The sequence below is a fragment of the Cynara cardunculus genome (genome assembly GCF_001531365.2).
Source record: "Cynara cardunculus var. scolymus isolate 2C chromosome LG 13, CcrdV1, whole genome shotgun sequence".
NCBI classification, from domain to species: Eukaryota; Viridiplantae; Streptophyta; class Magnoliopsida; order Asterales; family Asteraceae; genus Cynara; species Cynara cardunculus.
In genome coordinates this window covers 6,230,681-6,251,632 of record NC_037540.1, presented here as the reverse complement: position 1 = coordinate 6,251,632, position 20,952 = coordinate 6,230,681, and the positions used below count along the sequence as shown (strand labels likewise).

General features: G+C 32.4%; 1 protein-coding gene across 1 annotated transcript in view; it reads left to right on the top strand.

Annotated features, from left to right (window-relative positions):
- Nucleotides 1–8,172, top strand: part of LOC112524358 — a 12,716-nt gene extending 4,544 nt beyond the window's left edge. Inside the window, exons 2-4 of the mRNA XM_025134143.1 lie at nucleotides 1,559–1,645; nucleotides 6,886–7,091; nucleotides 7,990–8,172. Of these exons, the coding sequence (XP_024989911.1) occupies nucleotides 1,559–1,645; nucleotides 6,886–7,091; nucleotides 7,990–8,071 (375 nt within the window). The 3' untranslated portion in view covers nucleotides 8,072–8,172. The remainder of the gene's footprint in view (nucleotides 1–1,558; nucleotides 1,646–6,885; nucleotides 7,092–7,989) is intronic.
- The last annotated feature ends 12,780 nt before the right edge of the window (nucleotides 8,173–20,952 follow it).

Genomic DNA, 20,952 nt, shown 5'->3' with positions numbered 1-20,952 from the left:
ATTTTATTCAAAAATAAAAACATCATCGCTTTCTCAAAATCACATAAAGTCATATTATAACATCGACTGAGATAAAGAATAAAATGAAATATTAAAAACACGATGTATCTCGCTGCATTGCACGATTACTCTTCTAGTATATATATATAATAGTTATATAATCTACCTTAAAACAATAATATATAAAAAATTACATATATAATATAACTTAAAAAATAACATATAAATAATTATATTACTTGGTTCTCTAAACCTTTATCAAAATTAAAGATTTTATTTTTCTTAAGTAAATCTTGGAAATGTTTTCTTAATACGGTCAAATTTTTACTAAAATCAGACGCATAATTAAGTATTCCTAAAAAGCTTTGTACTTGTTTTTTATTTATTAATTTATTAGAAAATAAATTAATTTTTTCTAAGATGTGACTTTGAAGTTCTATGCCATCGATTTTCATTCCGTAAAATTTTATCTGATTATGTATTAGTCTTGTTTTCTTATCAGATAAGGCCAATCCATTTTTAATACATAGTTTTATAAATGTATCTAGATGTTTTAAATGAAATTCTATATCATTAGATAATATTAAAACGTCATCAACATATGAAAATAAAATCACAATCTTTAAAAATACTATCCATTTTTCTTTGAAATATTTGAGGGGCATTTTTTAATTCAAACAACATAACAAACCATATTGACCTTGGGGTGTAGAAAAGGTTGTATATGATATATTATCAGAATGCATTTTTATTTGCCAAAATCCATTTTTTACGGTCAAATTTTGAAAATTTCTTTTTATTTGTAGTCTAGTTTATTAAGTTTTCTTTATGGGGTGAAAAATATCTATCAAATATAGTGTTATCATTTAGTTATTTATAGTTTATCACCATCCTAGATTTTTCTCTGGCCATTTCTGCATGTTTTCTCACCATAAATACAGGAGAACTAATTAATTTAAAATCTAATAATTCTTTAATCTGTATCGTGAATTCTTTTTGGTTTTCAGGGTTGTATCTTATTGGTCTGACCATAATTTCTTTTTCTTTATCTTTCATCTCTAGTTTGGCTGTAATTTGATTTTTATCCCAAAATTATAATGGGTTCCTCGTATAACATTGTTTTAATCTTTGTTTTATATCTTCAATATCTAAATCAAGTTTTATAAATAAATATAAAAAATATATATATTAAAAAATAAAATAATAATAAAATATAGTATATTATATGATTGATTTTCACGTTTTACATGTTTTATGTGATTGCTTATAAAATAATTTATTGACATATTTCGATATGACACCGGTAATAAACACTTTTAAGTATTTGGATAAATAACTTATATCGATGTCAAATCGGTTTTAAATAGTTTTTAAAAAATTAAACTCTTCTAACTTTTAATAAATTAATAAATATTTTTATAAAAAAAATTATAAGTTGTTCCAAATAAGCAATCCCAAACCACAACAAACAAAAAAAGAAAGGGAATGAATAAACAGCAAAACCTCCCCTCAGTCGGTCTTCAGAAACAGTATCTGTAGAGGAACCCCGGGGGGGTAGAAGAAGGAGATTGGAGAAAGAAAGGGATCAGCTCTGGTTCATCTACTACTTCTCATCTTCTCTTTACTTGCTTTGGGTTTCGCCACTGTATAATCTCTCCTCCCTCTATCTTCAACCTCATTGCAACTTAGGGTTTTGTACATCACTGATATGATGCTTGCTGATTTCGCTTTGCTTCTGTTATTTGCATTTCATGTTTCACGTCAATTCTGTTTACTGATGGTGTGAAAATATAGACAATGTCTCTGAAATTATGTGTTGAATAGAATGAATTTTGTGTTTTCTGTCTTCTTTTGTTGTGCAAAATTGAGGTGCTTAAGAGTGTATGTAGCTCGTGTTTTTGCTCTGGAAATATTTAGCTGGTCTTATACTTTGAAAGAAATAACATCGGAGGCAACTGTCAGACATCAGGACTTTCCCTTGTACACGTTGTATAGCTTCATTTTAGTGAAATTATTGGGTACTGAAGTTTCTTGTAATCTCAATGATTCTGAATTGATAAGTTCATGGGAAATAAATGTTTAGCATTTGTATCCGATTCGGTAAACACTAACTACACTTGCATTTTGATTCCCTCAAGTATGCTCCTCTGTTTATCCGGCCCATCTAATATCCTGCCTTTTGAAGCACTGGAATTCCAAGGCCCTACACCTGAAAACCATTATATACATTTGTAGTGCTTGTGGGGAATTCGTGCAGTTTGTGATAGAAGCTAATTCGAGTTACAATAACCAAGAAATGGTGCCCCTTGCTTTATCCTGAAATATATTCTAATTTCCTAATCGTCGGTCTTTCCCCTTCATAAAGGAGTATATATCATTAGGCCCACCTCTAATGGTATTACTTTTAGCACCTCGTATCTAGTTTCTTAGTCATTGTGCACATACCAAAGATGGCACTTAGGAAGGGAGATGATCAAAATTTTATACTTGTAAATTGGCAGAGCATATATTTAGATACCTTGTAAAAAGTCAGTTACTGGACAATCAAAGTTTCTCTTTGAACCCATTACCTGTGAAGATTCCTGTTTGAGCCATTTCCTTTTGGCGGTAGGGTAAGTTTTCTCTAAGGAGGACTTCTACTGCCTTGAGGTTTATCTATATATTTACTTTTGTCATATTTTCATCTATTAGGAACTGCACATATGCATAACTCCATTCTTTCGTTGATAGCCTTAGCATTTACCTTCTTTACTTTGCAAATAATCTGTAGCTTTGTTTTGGTGCAGATTAAGCTACTAAATAGTGAATACCCCTATAAAAATAAATTTTACCGATGCATAAATTTGGATTATAAGCTAGTGGATGTATTTTGGCTGCAAGGGTACCACCTCTATATTACTGATGATAACAGAATCTTGATTGGATGTCATGGTGGAATGTGACAACATTATTGTTATAAATACACTGAAGTGTTGTGGGTATGTTAAACCTAGTGGTAGATCATGTAGACGTGTTTATCGTTTGTTCTCCTCTTGATTGTTTGTGCTGTCAATATTACATTTTACACCAAAAGAAGTAACAGCAATGAATTATTTAGAGCCCATGTTCCTTGCAAATTTCTTAGCCCAAGAAAAGTGAGTTAACAAATACCTAATTAATAAAATGACACACTTCTCATAAGTTGGCTGCAAAAGTTACACACCGTGGTTGATTATCTACCGAGAGTATCAGCAAAGACATCCCATTTTTTGAACTTTCCAAATTTGTTTGTAAGAGCTGCATCATCCATATTTCCTTGATGTGTTTCTCAACGCCTTTAGATGCCTTTACAGTTTCTTGCCTTTGAACCGACCATCTAACGACATGGAACACTTAGCATTGCCCTATCATTCAAGTTGTTATATTCTGTTCACTGAAAATGCACAAAGGCATCTGTTATTAAAAATATACAACTTTTGTATCGGTTGCAGGGAACATCTCCTTGAGTGCCGTTGAATCATATGCAGGTCTAACAGAGTCTAGGAAATGCATGACAGGGAATCTCTATAGGCAATTTCCTAAGCAACTAATTAGCTTCCATTGCTTATCTATTGTATTCTCCATCCGTGGGACATAACAAGTTATGCATATTAAACTACTCCTTGGGTTTAGTAGTGAATCAAATGCTTCAAGGTAATGTTAAATTCAGACATTTGAGGCGGAATACAATGCCTTTCAGTGTGGCAGCCTATCTAAATCCCTTTGCATGGTTGTTCTATCATGAAGTTGGAAGCTTTTAAACCTCTCTTTGGGGAAAGCTTTCTACTTTATATCTATCTTATGAAAGATATAACTAGGAAAGTCATGTATGTCTTTCCTGAAGCGAACAAATTAATTTATGATTTTTAATTTGCTTAGAAACTTCATTTTTTGATAGGGAGGGGGGAGACCCCTCCAGATCAAGATAAAACACTAAAACGCTAAAAAAGCAGCAATGAAGCGCTCGGGTAGGAGGAAACCTCAACTACCAGAATCCAAGGCACCCCGAGGGGAAAGAAAAGGGAGACAAAGAAGAAGAAAGACGAGAAAGGAGGGAAAAGGAGAGAAAGAAGAAGAGGAGAAGAGGGAGGAAAAAGAAGGGAAAGAGAAGAAGAGAGAGAGGAAGAGGGAGAGAGAGGAAGAGAAAGAAGCCGACCACAAGGGAAGGGCCCAGCCAAGCCAAGACCGGGAAAAACAACAGGGAACACCACAAGGGCAGGAGAAGGGGCCTAAAAAGGCATACCCTAGACCGCACCAAGAAAAACCAGGGAGCAGAGGAGCTCACACAAACAGACAGACAGCACAAAAGACCAGACAGCTAAGGAAGGTTCCAGGTAAGCCGAGCCCGGTCAACATTGGGGGAGGGCTTGAAGGCCAGGCTGAAGAGCCTGGATCGGACATCATCAGTAATTGTCTTACCCACCGCAATATGCGATCTTCTTTTGCTTTTAAAGATGCGATTATTTCTTTCTTGCCGCAGGTGGTAGACGGTCCCAGTAAGCACTAAGCGACGAATGATAGACCATATTGTCTTTCCTTTGTTGACTTGCTGGAACATACCAATAATATCAGCCCAGTTATCCGGGACACCATTGAGGTTCATCTTGGCTTTTAAACCATTCCAGACCAGATTAGGGAACGGGCACTCAAAGAAAAGATGCGAATGCGAATCAGACCCGTTCTGACAGAACGCACAGGACAGGTCGGAATGGGCCTCCCAGAACCGAAGTTTATCGTGCGTCTTGAGACGCGGCATGAGAGCGACCCACAGAATAAAGGCATGTCTGGGGATGCTTTGAGAGAACCAGACTAAATGATGCCAGGAGACATCAGGCTCATTGAGGGAGAGCCAAACCTCATGAACAAAGAAATGAGTGAGACGGCCATCCCTAGTTCTCCAGAGGAGCTTATTAGGGGTGGTCGGGGAAAGGACGGGGAGGAGAGAGACGCGGAAAGAAGGGTTGGAATTGTCCCTCAGGAGTTCATTTGCAGTCATGCTAGTCAAATATGCTTCTATTATTGTTGTTATCTACAAAAAAGTGAGTATGAATGGCTTGAGCCTTCGCTGTAGTGAGGTTCGACAAATATCTATGAATGGCCACTGAACTTTGTAACAGATGCAACCTCTTTAAACTGGTTGCTTGTTTTATAGGATGGAAACTTCTCTTTTGGTTACTGGCAACTTTTTCTTGATGTTGCCTGTTGTAGGAGGGTAAATTATAATTTCAAATATTGTCAGACTCTTACATAATGAGACCTCTTTATTTCCATCTTTAGAGGAGATGTAGAAACCTTCAATAACTAACAATAAGAATTAAAGATTGCTCCTATTGAAGCTATTGGCTCTTTTTATCAGTTATTGTAAATCATTTCTACATTCATTGCATATTGATAGGGTTGATTACATGTTAAAGTTGATGGAAGGGACGGATGATGACGTTGCTTTACGAGTTTTCAGAAATGATACGTCTTTTTTATTGAGAGGGAATGAAGTTGATGTTAAAGCTATGAGTCAAAATTCTCTTCATGTAGTTGATCTAAGAATCTTATTTCTAGCCACCTTTATTCGGCACATGTTTTGCCATGGTTTCAGTAGATAATGCTAGTCATGATGACATTTTAAAGCCTTTTGAACTCCCTGGGTACTTCCTGTCATAAGCAAATATCTCCTCTCATATAAATATCATGCCTCAGCTCACATACTCAATGACATCAATTTTCTGATTCTCTGTTTGAGTATGTATTGTATCAATTCTCCTGATAGCTAATTAATGGGATACCTATGAATAATGAGTGTTACATTCGTAATCACCCATGTGAACCTCCTGTCTCCACATGTGGTTACTATTAGAATTAGAGGATATCATATTTTTCAGATGATGGTTGAGATTTGTCTTTGTTTGTGTAGAAGTTCCAAACTTTAGATTTTTCTAATATACAAAATTTTCCCAGGATCTTACAAAGTCAACATGATTTTCATTTGGACCTCAAACTCTTCTTTTTTGAGCAACTAGCATAAACCAAGGGTGCTACTTGCAAGAATCAGTGTCCAGTTTCTTTCCCCATGTTGCACTTAGGGCCTGTTTACTAAACACTTGCTGCCTTTTACTGGATAACTAAACGTTTACTGCCTCTCACCGGGTAAGAGACACTTACCCGGTCAAAGATGATGGTGTTTATCAACGATCTTACCATACCATTTTGCTGACCAAGAACCTTAGCCAGTATGCGCTTACCGAAACAATTTCACCCAATAAGTGCTTACCAAAACAATTTCACCCGGTAAGCGCTTACCCAATAAGGGTAGGCAAATGGCCCCTTAGTGAACTTAGTTACAGTTGAATGTAAATATCTGGACCTGCTTTGCTGAAACTAGTTACAGTTCAGATGAAAGGAGTAGACCACTTTTTGTTGGTGATTGCCTGTTCTTAGCATATATTCTGTTGATTAATTGATTGCATCTATGGTTCAGAATTAAACATGAGACTTGGTTAGAGACTTCTGTTAAAATATTATTTGGTTTCTAAGATCATTCATCTATAGCATAATACAATCTAGGGTCAGGACTTCTACGGTGTGAAGGATGTGAAATTACACACACTGACAAAAAGTAATTCATAACTAAGGGAATTTCTAGATTGATAAGGATAAGAAGTGGGGAAAAATTTGAAACTTGAAAGTGCCAACATCAGAACTCCAAAATGCTAAAACCATTAAAACCAATGGTTAGCTGTACTTCTATGATCTTATGACTGCTCTCAGTTATCACTACTCCGATGGGGAGCTTGTGCTGGATTGTAATAATTTAATCATTAAAACAAGCTTGTCTTTTTTGCTTCATTTAAGATGTGCCTTTTTCCATGATAGGGAACCATTCACAGACACAAGGTTACAAATTCAACATATTGTGTTTATAGATCCGATGTTGCAACTGGATATGGTGTTGGGGCTTTTTTGTTTCTCTTGTCAGGTGAATCATTGCTTATGGGAGTGACTAAGTGCATGTGTCTTGGAAGGCCTTTAGCACCTGGCGGAAATCGTGCTTGGACCATCATCTATTTTACATCATCATGGTAAGATTTCATTTAACTTTTTGTAAACCTTTCTTGATTTGAATCACATTCATTCAACCTTGAATTCTAGCAGGCTTCTCCGGTGCATCCAAATTTGATTTCAAATCTTATACTTTTTCCAATTCAGGATACCTTTGACATCAAACTTGGCACAATGATGCCTTTGAAATGTAAACATGATAGGGAATTCTTTTCAATTCTGTAACAATAAAAACTTTTCTATAATCATCACATTTATATATTGTATGTAGATGCCAATTTCATCTTATTATAAACTTCTAAAATCAATATCAGCTTTGTCGTTCAAACTTGCTTATTTTACATAAAAGTGTTCCATTTTCAACATAATGGTATATAAAGTTGTACTTGTTAATATAGCTACAAATCTAATACAAATCATGTAAAGGTTACAAACCATACAAACCAATCAATTAAGATATTTATGGAAATGATGAAGGTTCATTTATTATAATTTGAATATTTATGGAAGATGATTAGAATTCATTAGTTATGATCAACACTTTATATTAAAAAACAATGGACATATTTATGAAACCAGATATCCATTAGACTAGATGGACGGTTGAGATTGGTTTGTATGGTTTGTAACATTTCCATGGTTTGTATTTGATTTGTCTTCTAGCTCGTCATCCATATCATTGCTCTTGCAAGCTAGGGTTCTTCTTGGAAACAACCTCTCTGTCTTGTGGGATAGATGTAAGGTCTGTGTATATCTTACCCCCTACCCTACCTTCGGGTGAGACATATTGGTTTGGTTTATCCATATTATTGCTCTTGCACTGGATTAATATCTCCCACCCGATATATCTACAAGATGTCAAGAGGACCCAAACAATTATTATGAAAAACTAATTCATAATGCTGGATTTTTCTGTAGGTCGAGTTTTTTTGGTAGCAGAAGCTTGTCTAATTGCAGGGGCAAAGAAGAATGCTTACCATACGAAATACAAAGGGTATGACGAAAAAGCTTTTCTTTTGTGAAACATTAAGGAAAGGTGTTTTCATTACAGGAGTGGTCTTTGTTGTTGCAAGCATGATTCTGAATGCATATTACTTCACCAAGGCGACCACTCAGTCGGCTCATAAAACCAATCGCTCAAGCTCAACTGTCTGTATGACCGGTTATGCATAGACGCCTGTATTCACCCATGATGACTGTGGGACCAGTGCAGTGCAAGGGGTGGCGAAAACCCTATTTTAAATTAAAGCTGTATACTTGGCATATGTTTATGGGTGTTAGAATTAATACAAGTAGTATTGAAGAAGAAGACTGAAAGAAAAAGGGTTTTGTATTTTTGATGAAATTAAGATAGAGATTGATGTTGTCTTGAAGGATGAAGACAGAAGGAGGGAGATGAAAAAGATGAAAGGGAAAGGGCCAAAACAGAAAGTAAAAGATGCCCAGAAATCAGAATCAGTTGAGTCTCAAAAAGTTGTTCCACTTTTACATATATTAAATAATTAATTTAATCACATGAAAAGGATCTAAATTTGGGCTTTTTTCTAAATAAAAAAATCATTTTTTATTCCCAACAAAACAAATCCCACTTTTTTCTATGCCATTTCCAGCTGACACTCCAACTTTTCTTTCCTGCACTTGTCCCTTGTAACATTGCCAGAGGTACAGTCCTTTGAAGCTCAAACTTTGATACACTCGCTTTTCTCTACTCAATTTCATGTATATGTATATGTATATGTATATGTATATGTATATGTATATGTATATGTATATGTATATGTATATGTATATGTATATGTCAAAGAGGGATAGTATGGTCTTTTAACTTTAATTAGTTGCTACATTAAGATAAAATTGAAAGTTCAACGACCGAATTATGACCCCAAAAAGAAAAGTTAAGCGGAAAAAAGACATGTCATTTACGTAAATAACCTTAAATGAATTTATCATCTTCTGGCTTATATAAGAAAAATGGGTCTATATTCTTGAAAAAGTTATGGATTTAATTTAAATCTCATTTAAGGTTATATACTTAAAAATCTCACAAAGACTGTCTAAAAGATTGGTTCTTTATGCATCTCTAAATTTGTTAACATTGGGTTCGGACTTCGGACCATGAGGACTGAACCAATAACCGGTTTGGTTTGGACTGTTGTTTATGCACGTAACAAAATTTTGAAATGAATTAAGATTTGTTGTATATTTTAGATAATCATGATTTTAGAAATTATGTTTAGTACATATTGTCCTAATTTGTTTTCTTATTGTCAATAAAGTATTTTAAGTAATTCAATAATGAGTTTGTTAGAATGACAACTTGTATGATATATTCATATTACATAGTGATTTAATCATTTAAGAATCTAAAAAATTATGATAATCGTGAAAACTTTATCATATTGCATTGTTTAACATGATTTTTTTTCTTCTTCAAATGCTAGAATTTAATATATTGATTAACATATATTTGTTTTCACAATGTATTAATTTCGTATGTATTTGGTTCACAATGAAACTTTTTAGTTGTACTTTTTATTTCACAAACACATAAAAAATTGTTCACATTGTGAAACAGGGTTGGGTTCACATTAACCAACATGTTTTCATGAGACCTGTGAGACCAAATTTTTTACACTTGAAACTTCATAACAAAAAATTGTAAAGATAAAATATTTGAACCTTCACAGCAAAAACACCATGAATGTTCAATTGTACAAAGGTGGTCTTACGGCTCTCATGAAAACAGACTGATTGAAATAGCAGATGATGTACCAGCTCTCAAGTATATCACAAAGGTTTCTCAAATAAAGCCTACCTCTCTCTCTCTCTCTCTATATATATATATATATATATAGAGAGAGAGAGAGAGAGGCTTCATCTTTTGTAAACCATATGAAGGTTAACAATAAAAACCAGGTATTTCTGTCTTTTTACAAAATTTGTACTTTTAGGAATAACTAACTTCCTTAAATATCTCATAAAATATCATATTTAAAAGATTTATCTTAAAAATATTCTCTTCCTTAAAAATCTCATTTTTAATTGTCATAATAGATTTCATCACCTTTTCTCAAACCAACTTCATAGTAACCATTTTGGTTTTCATATGAAACCAAGTCAATTGTTTTGGTTTCCCATATGAAACAAACCAATTATTTTGGTTTCACATATGAAACAATGATAGATTTTGTTACCTCACTTCATACCAGTATTATTTCACTTACGAAACCATATATTAATTTTTTTTAAACAATTCATAATAACATTTCATATGTGAAACCATCATCATATGTGCTTCATCATCAACAACACAATCAAAATGATCATATAAAAATTTACAGAAGATTTTAAAAATAATTAATAGAATTTAACCTAGAAAACAAGAATGTGCGATCACACGGTTACTCTTTGGAACCACGAATCTTCATATATGCTTTCCAATCAAAAACAATGGAGGATGTGTGAACATCTTTCTGATATATCGTCTTTCCCCAACTCCACGGACGACTTGGTATACACCTAGCGAACTCTCAATTCCACTGCGTGGGTCTTGCTCTCGCCTCCGCCTCCAACAGGGCCACCGTTTTGTGTTATTTGGATGAACTCATGCTAGTCCAACCCTCGTCGTCTTTCTCTCGTTGAGGCAATGCCCACTTTTTAGTGGGTTTTCCATGACAGAGGTCGTCGTTGTTCATATAGGAAAGGTCGGCATGGATTAAAGACATAGTGTATATCATCTCAACCGCACAAGCAGCTAGCATGGCGGTGGACTCATGTCACTCATCCCCTCCAACGAATTCAAACGCACAGGATTGGTCTCCCTCACGTCCCTTCGACGATAGGCGAGTACAATATTGTTTCATGGATGATGGATGGCTGGTGGATCTTTGACTAAAACAACGTCATTAAGTGTTTGATTCACCTTCTCCACCATAAAAGCCTTGAAATCGAAGACCGATTTTTGATCTTCCAACAAAATTTCAGTCTTTTACCATTATCTTCCTTGGTATACAACATTCATAGAAATTATGGATCTATGATTCTTGAAATTGAGTTAAGAGAGGTCGTGAGAGAGATAATGGAGAAAATTGTGGAGAGATAAAAAAAAAATAGATAATTCAAATTATTTATTAAAATTTAAATTTAAAATATTTAAAATCTATTCCAAAACTACCATTTCCTTAAATTTTTAATAAATTTAAATCCAAATTCTTTTCCCAACCATTGATAAAAAAAACAAAAAAAACATCCTAGATAAGTTTGTAAGGTTTGTAACATAGAGATTGTTTGCAAATGATTAACCCTATGTATATTTTTCATAGGGCTTAATTATTTGAGAATTTTAAAATTTGTGACATTCATGAGAACTTCTACCTTGAGGTTTTGTTTTATATAATTTTTATTTAAATAAATATCGTATTTAATGTATTAATTAACATATATTTGTATTACAATATGTTTGTTATATATATATTTGGTTCAAAATATGAAATAAATAAACCGTGAAACAAATATATCTGAATCACTACATTAAATTCTAGCCATAATTGAAAATTTATATGAAATAACACATAATACACTGGTTTTCAAAAATCTCATGATTTAAATAGTTCTAAAAAAAAAGGTCTCCCGTTGTAAAAGATGGAAAAATTGATTGTAGTTTAGAAGTTCTATTTTTAATTTTATATCATTTAAACTTAGTTTTAGTATTTAATCAATGATCAAATACTAAAATCGAATTATAAATCAAGAGTAAACTAAGATTTTTGTTCATGTGGTTTGTCATTTATAACTATTTTCGTCCCTGATCTTTAAAATTTGCTTTTTTCATTCTTGTGGTTTCCATTTTGCTTTTTTTTCCGTCCTTCAAACTAACATAATTAAGAAGGGTTTGTTAAGTTAGGGATAATTTGGTCCTTTTAACCTTTTTACTTTTTCTTATTTTTTAATTAAATAACCATTATTGGATAGGTTATCAAAGCATAGGTACACAACAGCGTTGGGTAAATTTTCTACTAATTGACGAACACCAACAAGGCTTTGACTCACTGCTTTATTCATCCATAACCTATTTCAAATGCCAAAACAACAGTGTAATGACAATGCAGAGGTAACGACAAGGTGAGGGTCGTCGGAGCGACGTCAATTCTGGTAATAACAGTATTCGGAAGAAGAGTAGGACGGGCATCGATTATTAAATTTTGAAAACTAATTTCTGAATACAAAATTGTTGTATGATTATTAATTTGAACACAGATTTTATGATATAACTACAAACCTTGGCATGTGTTTTTCTTCTGGTTTTCTGCACATTGAGAATCTTGTTGTTTTCATGAGCCTATAGAAACTTGAAAACTATATCACATATTTATTAATAAATTACCATGTGGTGTTTTAAAAATTCAACCACCCAACCATATATGTATCCATAAATCACATGTATTTAAATTTCAGAGAAGACGTATTCTCGATACCATGTACGTCATTATCATCGTTTGTATGTATGCATAATCGTCCACTGAATGTTAGTGAGAGCCGACAAAAACGATCGTATACAATTTTATGATTTGATCGGTAAATACAGATACATGTTCTCCTTTTCAGTTGAGACAGTAGCGCCATGATACTGTAATCGATTGATTAGATACTGTAATCATTTGATTAGATACTTTGACTCGTATGATGGTTATCGGGTTATGAATATAGACTTTGGTGTTTAAAAGATCTAATAATTAATCTTCTATTTTTATAAATAAATTGAGCTTTTAGAATTTTAGCGATACCCAAAATGTCCATATTTGTTATAAATATTTAAGCAATAAAGAGAGATGGGGTGTTGATATTTTATCGTAAAATATAATGTAAATGAAAGTAGGTGTAAATATTATTTTTTTGAAAATCGAAAAAATCGATAAGAAGACCAAACAAGTCGGTTTCAATAGTTGTCTCATCATGTACAAATTTAATGCTTTCGTGATGAAAACAACTGGATTATTTTCAATGCTATAAGTGGCGGGTGGGTAGAAATTAAAAAGGTTTTGATATCGAGCGGACACTAGAGATGTATTGATAGTGACTTGCGATGTCGACATTTATTTTGATCTTTTGACTTCATCGTGTTTTTTTTTGAAATCTGACCATAAGATTTATAATTTTTGAAATTACTGAAAATATGGGAATGACGTTTAAATTTGAGATTTTTCGGATAAAATAAATAAACAAAATTATAAAAATATTACAATAGAAATCCAAATCCAAATCCAAGGAGAAATAAAAATCTCCTTGTGGCCACAGAGATTCAAATGCGGTGACTCCGGGCTATCTGCAAAGCAGGTGATCGTCCTAGGATTAGTCGGCTCGCATAGTAGGTTGGATATCCAGGTTAATAAAAAAAAAAAATATATATATATATATATATATATATATATATTACAATAAGTAAAATAAAATGTATTTTTAGTGGTCAGAAATCAGAATTAACAGTGAGCAGTTTTAGTCCTTCCAGTTTGCTCTATATTTTTGAGATTATGCAATTCTAGTCCCTAAAGCAATAAAGACATTCAAATCATCCCAAACAAGTTAAAAAGGGTTGTTTTTTTAAATCTCCATTTTTGACCGTTTTAGTCCTTAAACATCAAGTAAATTGTAAATTTATCCCTTGTATTATTGTTCAATCTATAGGTTTAGTCCAAAAGACTCCGTTACTTAAATCTTAGTCCAAAGAAGTTCGTTTTTAACGCCGTTAAGTTTTTATGTTAAGTCTTATAATGTGCTATGCACATGACTTATTTCAAGGGCATTTTCATTTTCCTAGAAGCAAATAAAAAATTGAAACCCAAATAAAAAACCATTCAAGTGTGCTCAAACATTCATCCGAATTCAAACACGATTGCATAAATGAACAAGAAAAAACGAAGAGAGAAGAGATCATTAACTTATCAAAACCATATTCACCTCATGCACGAGAAATAAAAACTCACAAAATTGCACCATCACCTATCTAACCTTCGGGCCAAGGTCGTCTTGCACTCATCAAAGGTCCAATAATTTCATCTTTAACTTCTGTTCATGGAGGGCCAACAGTCTACTACGTTAGGTTGAAGAATGATACAAGTGACCATGGGTACCTATTAGGTCATGACTACCATTCATGGATTAAATGGTTAAGGATGTTCGGATTTCACAGCATCCATCTAGCATGGGGTAGTTTTCGTTTACCCCAATAATGATGGTGAGGTTGATGTTGTGATTGTGATGTTATTGTCTGTTTGTGTGTGTGAATCTATAAGGGATGAACAATGGTAAAAAAATCTCAATTCATCCACATGTAAATGTAGGGCTGTCAGGTTGCAATGATGAGACAACCCTTCAACCGACGTACCTTAGGTCACAACATTTTAATCATTTATAGTAATTGATTTTTATAATTAGGTTTGAAGAAAATTTAGGATCGAAGTTTTATTTTTTGGCTAAAAGGATTGAAGAATATGTGACTAAAAGACAAAAATGCCCTTTGTAACACATGTGATGTGCATGTATGTGTAACGTATTAATAGTGAATCAGACCGGTTTTGAACCAACTTTGACGTTAGACTAGGTGAGTTCGACGATCCATCATCTGCCTAAAGGTTTTGAACTTGAATTGACAATGGATGAACTTTTAACATATTAGACCGAACGTTATATGGGACAGTCATTTTCTTGAACCAATTCTGGATCAAGTTGGATTTCCCAAAACAACCTAAGGCTACGTAAGGGCTATTTGGCAGTTTATGGATGGTTTGGTGAAGAATGATTAAGTGGTCAGAATGATTAAGAGACTCTCATTATACAGTGCAAAATGAAATATAATTATTTGGTAATAATTTACAACGAAATTAAGGCGTTGAATGCTTAAGTGACGCCCATGATACAAAATTATTCAGAGGATTTTAGAATCATTAAGAGACAACAAAAATTTTGTCAAATAAGATTCACCTCTTAACGATTTAGAGACTGTCTCTTAATGGAGCTATTAAAAGGTAAACAAACAACCCCCTATTGTTTCTAATTTCCCATTTAAAAAACAAACAAATTGCTCCTATTGTTCTCCTTTCTCTATTTTCTCTTAAACCTCATTTTTCTAATCACTTTGTTCGGTAATTATTCAGATTCAAAATTGATTTTATGTCGGTTAAAAAAATTGTCCACATGGTAACACGAAAACATCACATAATCGAGATTAAGAACAAATTTTCATGCATGCCACCAACTTGGGAAAATTTTGATCTTATAAAAAACATATTAACCTTCATACTAAATGTTATAGATGTGGCAAATTGATGACGTCTCAAGAAAACTCGTCATTAAACCAATATTGAAACTTAAGTTTTTCAATTTCAAAATAAATAATGTTATTTTGTTATAACAAATTTTATTGTATATTTTAGGGTTATTATCTCCAAATTTAGTGTTGACATTTTATCAGAACGACAAAAATAAGGAAGTGATACAACTTTTCAGATACAACAACTTAGCAGTTTGGTACGAGAATTATGCATGAAGTTTGCGATCCAAGAGGCCTTCTGTTTGATTTTTTAACCGCAAGATCTTTATAAATTATTAGGAACAAAATTTAGAACAACAATTGCAGAACACCGAAATTTAAAACGGTTTAGCAATTTGGCTATTTCAACTTTCTCAAACCCATCTTGAGACAACAGAGATCCGCTATTAGATACTCTATGCATGGTCTAACAAACTTACAACAACAAATAATTATATCAAATTTCTTGAACGTTAATTTTTTTTAATGTTGTAAACAATTAAAATCGTAACTTGTTAAAACAGAAATTGAGCGTTAGAAAATGGTTTGATCTCTTTCAAATCTGAATAGATTTGTAAGGTATTTATATCAATAATAATTTTAACTCATTCAATTGGAAAATCTTGTCGTAACAAACTCTGATTTGAATGTTCATTATTTCTACATGGCCCACTTCCTCAAGAAATACATTATTCCAGTTTTGGAGTGAGTGAGTGACCCACATTTCGAAACAATTTGTGACTTCTTGATTTTTGAATTTGTTGATATATACATATATACATGTATAAATGTAGATATATATATATATATATATATATATATATACTTGAGATCATGTGAGACCAGTCTATTTTCGTGAAACCTGTGAGACCCTTTTTTACACTTGAACCTTCACAACATAAACAATGTGAAAGTTACCTTCACAGCGTTTTGCTGTGAAGGTTTGACTTTTTTTTACACGTGAGACCAGCTTATTTTCGTGAAACCCGTCTCACATGAACCTAACCACTCCCCTCCCCCCTCCCACACACACACACACACACACACACACACACACACACACATATATATATATATATATATATATATATGAAAATTGGTTGTTTGTTATTTATCAACAGATGAGATCGTCGGATATAAATAATTTGTTAAATAGAGCATACACCTACACCAAAATAGGTCATGCATCATTCATATTTTTCTAACCATAAGATTATTAATGATATTAGTTTTAAAATCGTTTTAAACAACAACAAAAACAATTAATATCAATTCAAAGTATTTGATGAAAATGATTTTTTATTTGAAATTTCAAAGAATGGTATTGAAGTCTATAAAACTAGTCCCCAACGAATTTGAGATACACACTATAATAAAATTGGGTTTATAGAATACTTTTGATCTTTAAGCATCCTAATAAAATCGTTTTATAGAACTTAATTTATAGGAAAATATAAAACGTCATATCTAAAGGCGTTGTAATAAGTTTATATGACGTTTTAACAAATTTTTAGGATATTTTTAATACAAAGCGTGTTATTAGCAACTTTATAAGACATTTTTTAGAAAGTGTTCTATAAACTTTTTTATAGGACAAAATTTCAAATAGTGTCCTATAAAATTGTTAATGAGACGCTTTGTACTAAAAATATTCTAAATAATTTATTAAGACATCAAAAAAAGTCGTATGAACTTATTACAACATTTTTTTGATTCTATAAACTAAAATCTATAAAGAGGTCTATTAAAATGTTTAGAAATTTAGAACATCCTAAATGACAATTTAATTATTTTTTTGAAGTAAAAGACATTTTGAGGTTATATAATTAGAGGACATTTCCGAGTCAAGTAAATGAAAAAGTTTAAACCTATATTAATAATTTAAATTAAAAATTTATAATTTTGGCTCCAAGTTTCTACATCAACAAGTCACAACTTAAGATTAAGATGAGATTTATGTGAACCAAAAAAATCTGCGTTTAAAGGTTATCATATATATATATATATATATATAGAGAGAGAGAGAGAGAGGAGCGATTAAATACAAACCATCCAATTTTTACAAACCGTGCAAACCTCATTCAAGCAATCATAATTTTTCATTTTGTTCATTTTTTTGTAATTATGAGAGGTTGATTAATCATTTTTATTATGGAGGGTGTTAATTATGAATATTATCATCTTCATTATTTTAATTTTAGATAAATACATGAAACAGTTTCATTAAAATTTCATTAAGTATTATATGAAACAATTTCATAACCGTATATGAAACAATTTCATCAAAAAAAAGTACTATATGAAACAGTGTCATGAAAAAATTTCATAAGATTAAACAATGAAATCGACGGATGAAGGTGGTTTGCACGGTTTGTACAAATTGAGTGGTTTGCATTTGATAGCTCACACACACACACACACACACACATATATATATATATATATATATATCATCTACATTTTAAATTGGTTTATATATTTCAACAAGTTACATTGACTATAAATGTTATATAAGTCGTTTAACAAGTGTTGAGTAGCGGATTATGAATTTATGATCTATAAAATACTAAAAGGCATGAAGATTCCTTATGTGCAATGAGTTAAATTTTGAAGACGTTATCATGTCGTTACCAGAAAAAAGTAAAATTTATTTAAAAATCTTAATGCGAGGTTAGTTAACTTATCGATACTTCAGAGCCTTGAGTTAAATAAAAGTATATGTCGTATAATATTATTTCCACGTGTACTTCAAGAAATATCGGAAGTGATATTAACTAATAGCTACAAGTTTAATGTTTACATTTAGTTGACACAGCAAAAATTTAAATTATTTATGCACAACATGCAACATTTTTCAAGATGAATTTTGAAATACGAGAACTTTCTTGTAACAGTATTATATAATTTTTGAATCGGTTAAATCCTTAAGATTTTGTACGTAACTACAAGCTATTGACATTAACAAGAAATCGAGCATAACTCATAAAAGATATAAAATACAAAACATCTAAGAGAATGAAATATAATTTTTTTGGGAAATCGACAAAAATAACGTGTCTATCAAAGTTGTTTCACTTTTTATCTATCTTAGAAACCAACTTCTCGAGTTTTCATAGCTTACGCATAATCTTTACACATTATGCGTAAGGATTGATTTATGGAAAATAAAAATTAAAAACAAAGTTTACGCATAAACTCTTTTCCACATAAAAAGATTCTAATTTCTGCGTTCTTTTTCGTTTATTTTTTTTTCTCGAAAATCAAATTTCTACGTAAATTTTCGCTCTTTTAAGAAAAAAGCTTTAAAAAGATTTGGTGGATTTTCCAAAATTTGGTGGTGTTTAATATAATTAGCGTATAATGATGGATAAAATAAGAGTTATCCATGGATGAAGGTTTATTGTATGATGAAAACAATAGTTTATGTGTATGACCAAAAAGTGTGATGTGTTCTGTCATCATTTTGTTCTTCTATACAAGTGGGGTCCATGGTTGCATGAAAATTAACTTCGTTTACCCCCTCTCTCTCTCTCCCTCTCAACTTTCACAAGTCTTTTCTTGAGATCCCATCATATTTAACCGTCGATATAGAAAGAGAAACCCTGTGTATGTATATGTGTATTGTAGAGAGAGAGAGAGAGATGGTGATAGGGGTATAAAGAAGACGAAGAAAGAAAAAGAAAAAGAAACATTAAAACCATTTAGTGTCACCGGAGATATCAAAAGGGTGTGGAATATCAGTTGTTGAATTACTTTATGTGGGTTCTCAACGACCATGTCATTTTCCGGCACAAGGAGGAGATCGGCGGTGGTGGTGTTGCTGATCATCTTCTTGGTACTTCAAATATGGGCTTTGAATAGCGATTGTTGCAGAGTTACTGCAATAAGAACACCATCTTCAAAAGATGCAGATGAGATGAAAAGATCGGATCTTTACAAAAGATTCTTCAATGGCAGATTTGCTCGTTTCAACTCCACCACTAGCGTTTTGAAAGACAAAAGCTTTCAAGAAAACAAGAGAAGGGTTCCCAGTTGCCCAGATCCTCTTCACAACTAAAAACCGTTGGATATTTTCTTCAATCGTCTGTGTCACTGTCAGTGTTAGTTTACCTTCTTCAACCCCTCTCTTCCTTCCTTCCTTCCTTTTTGTGTGTTTTCTTTTTATTAATAGTTAGTAAATTATCCAAAATACCCACGTTTTTCCCACTATTTTTGTGATATTATATGGATGAATTTCGTAATATTAGGGGCTAAACCGTGGGTATTTTGGTATTATTATGTTATCTAAATCTAAGGCAGAAAAAAATGCTCTCTTTTTTGGTTGGTAGATCAAGAACAATGGGCGATCATGATGTATATACCATTTGAGATTTGAAATTCATATAGTACAACAACAATCTCTTCTCTTCACTTGTGCTTGCTTGCTTGCTTCAATCTGTTATTATTATGATTATTTGTTTTTTGGTTTTTGGTTTTTTGCTGGGTGTTGGCCCCTTCAAATTTGACAGTATCTAAACACGGCACACCTAAAAAGAATTCAATCATGGCTAATTAATTTTGACAAGATATGTCATCAAATTCAGTCCCCACCTGCATCTTTCAGTTTCATGATTATATGATGAAAAACCACCATTAATTGCCAGATTCGTATTGGAGTTTTGTCACAGGTCAACTAAACTCTATCTTTTTACTCTAAACAATTTCCACATACACATTTCTCACTTTATTTTATAGCTAATAATGATAAATGTATCTTTTTTCAAAGTAAAATGATATTTATATCTATAGGCCTGTAACTGTAACAAAGCTAAATTTGGGGTTATCAATTATATTTGAACTCATCACAAACCCTTGCTGATGGACAGTTTTAGATCTTTAAAAAAACAAGAAAAATATAAGAGAACTTGCATAAGAAGAATCAAAATAATGTGATTTGCAATTTGAAAGGATGGTCGAAATATCTCGATCATGTATCTTATGTTCTCTCTCTTGTTTTTCAAATTCCAAGATTTCTCCGTTTTTTCTTATATTTTTAGTATATTTTAGAAGAGAGTTTAACATATTTTTCAGAACAAACTTTTCTCAGATATTGGAAATTTCTAAAATAATAAAACCATTGGAGATGGGTTAATTGGTGAAAGATGTAACCAAGAGTTGAATATTATATATATATATATATATATATATGGGGGGTTGAATTCCCGTGAGAATAACAATTATAGTGAAAAATATAAGAAGAAATCTCCACCATTTGATCAATGATAATTGAAGATCAACATTAATGCGGTGCACCAAGATGTAATAGATCAATTTCCATGATAATTGCAATTCATGGGGTGGGAGTGAGCTTAAAAGTGATAATTGGTCCAGATCCCTTTTTTTTTGAAAGGCAAAAGGAAGGACAAGGAAGAGAGCTTCGGCAAGGCCATCACCCTCACCAAGCCAACCACTATATTAAAACGAAAACAAATCTAGCAAGAAGCTAGATACAAGAAAATACAACGCAACCAAAAATGCGAGGGGCAAAAAGACGGAACCAAGACATCCCCTTACAAAACCAAAGTAAAAAAGAAAAC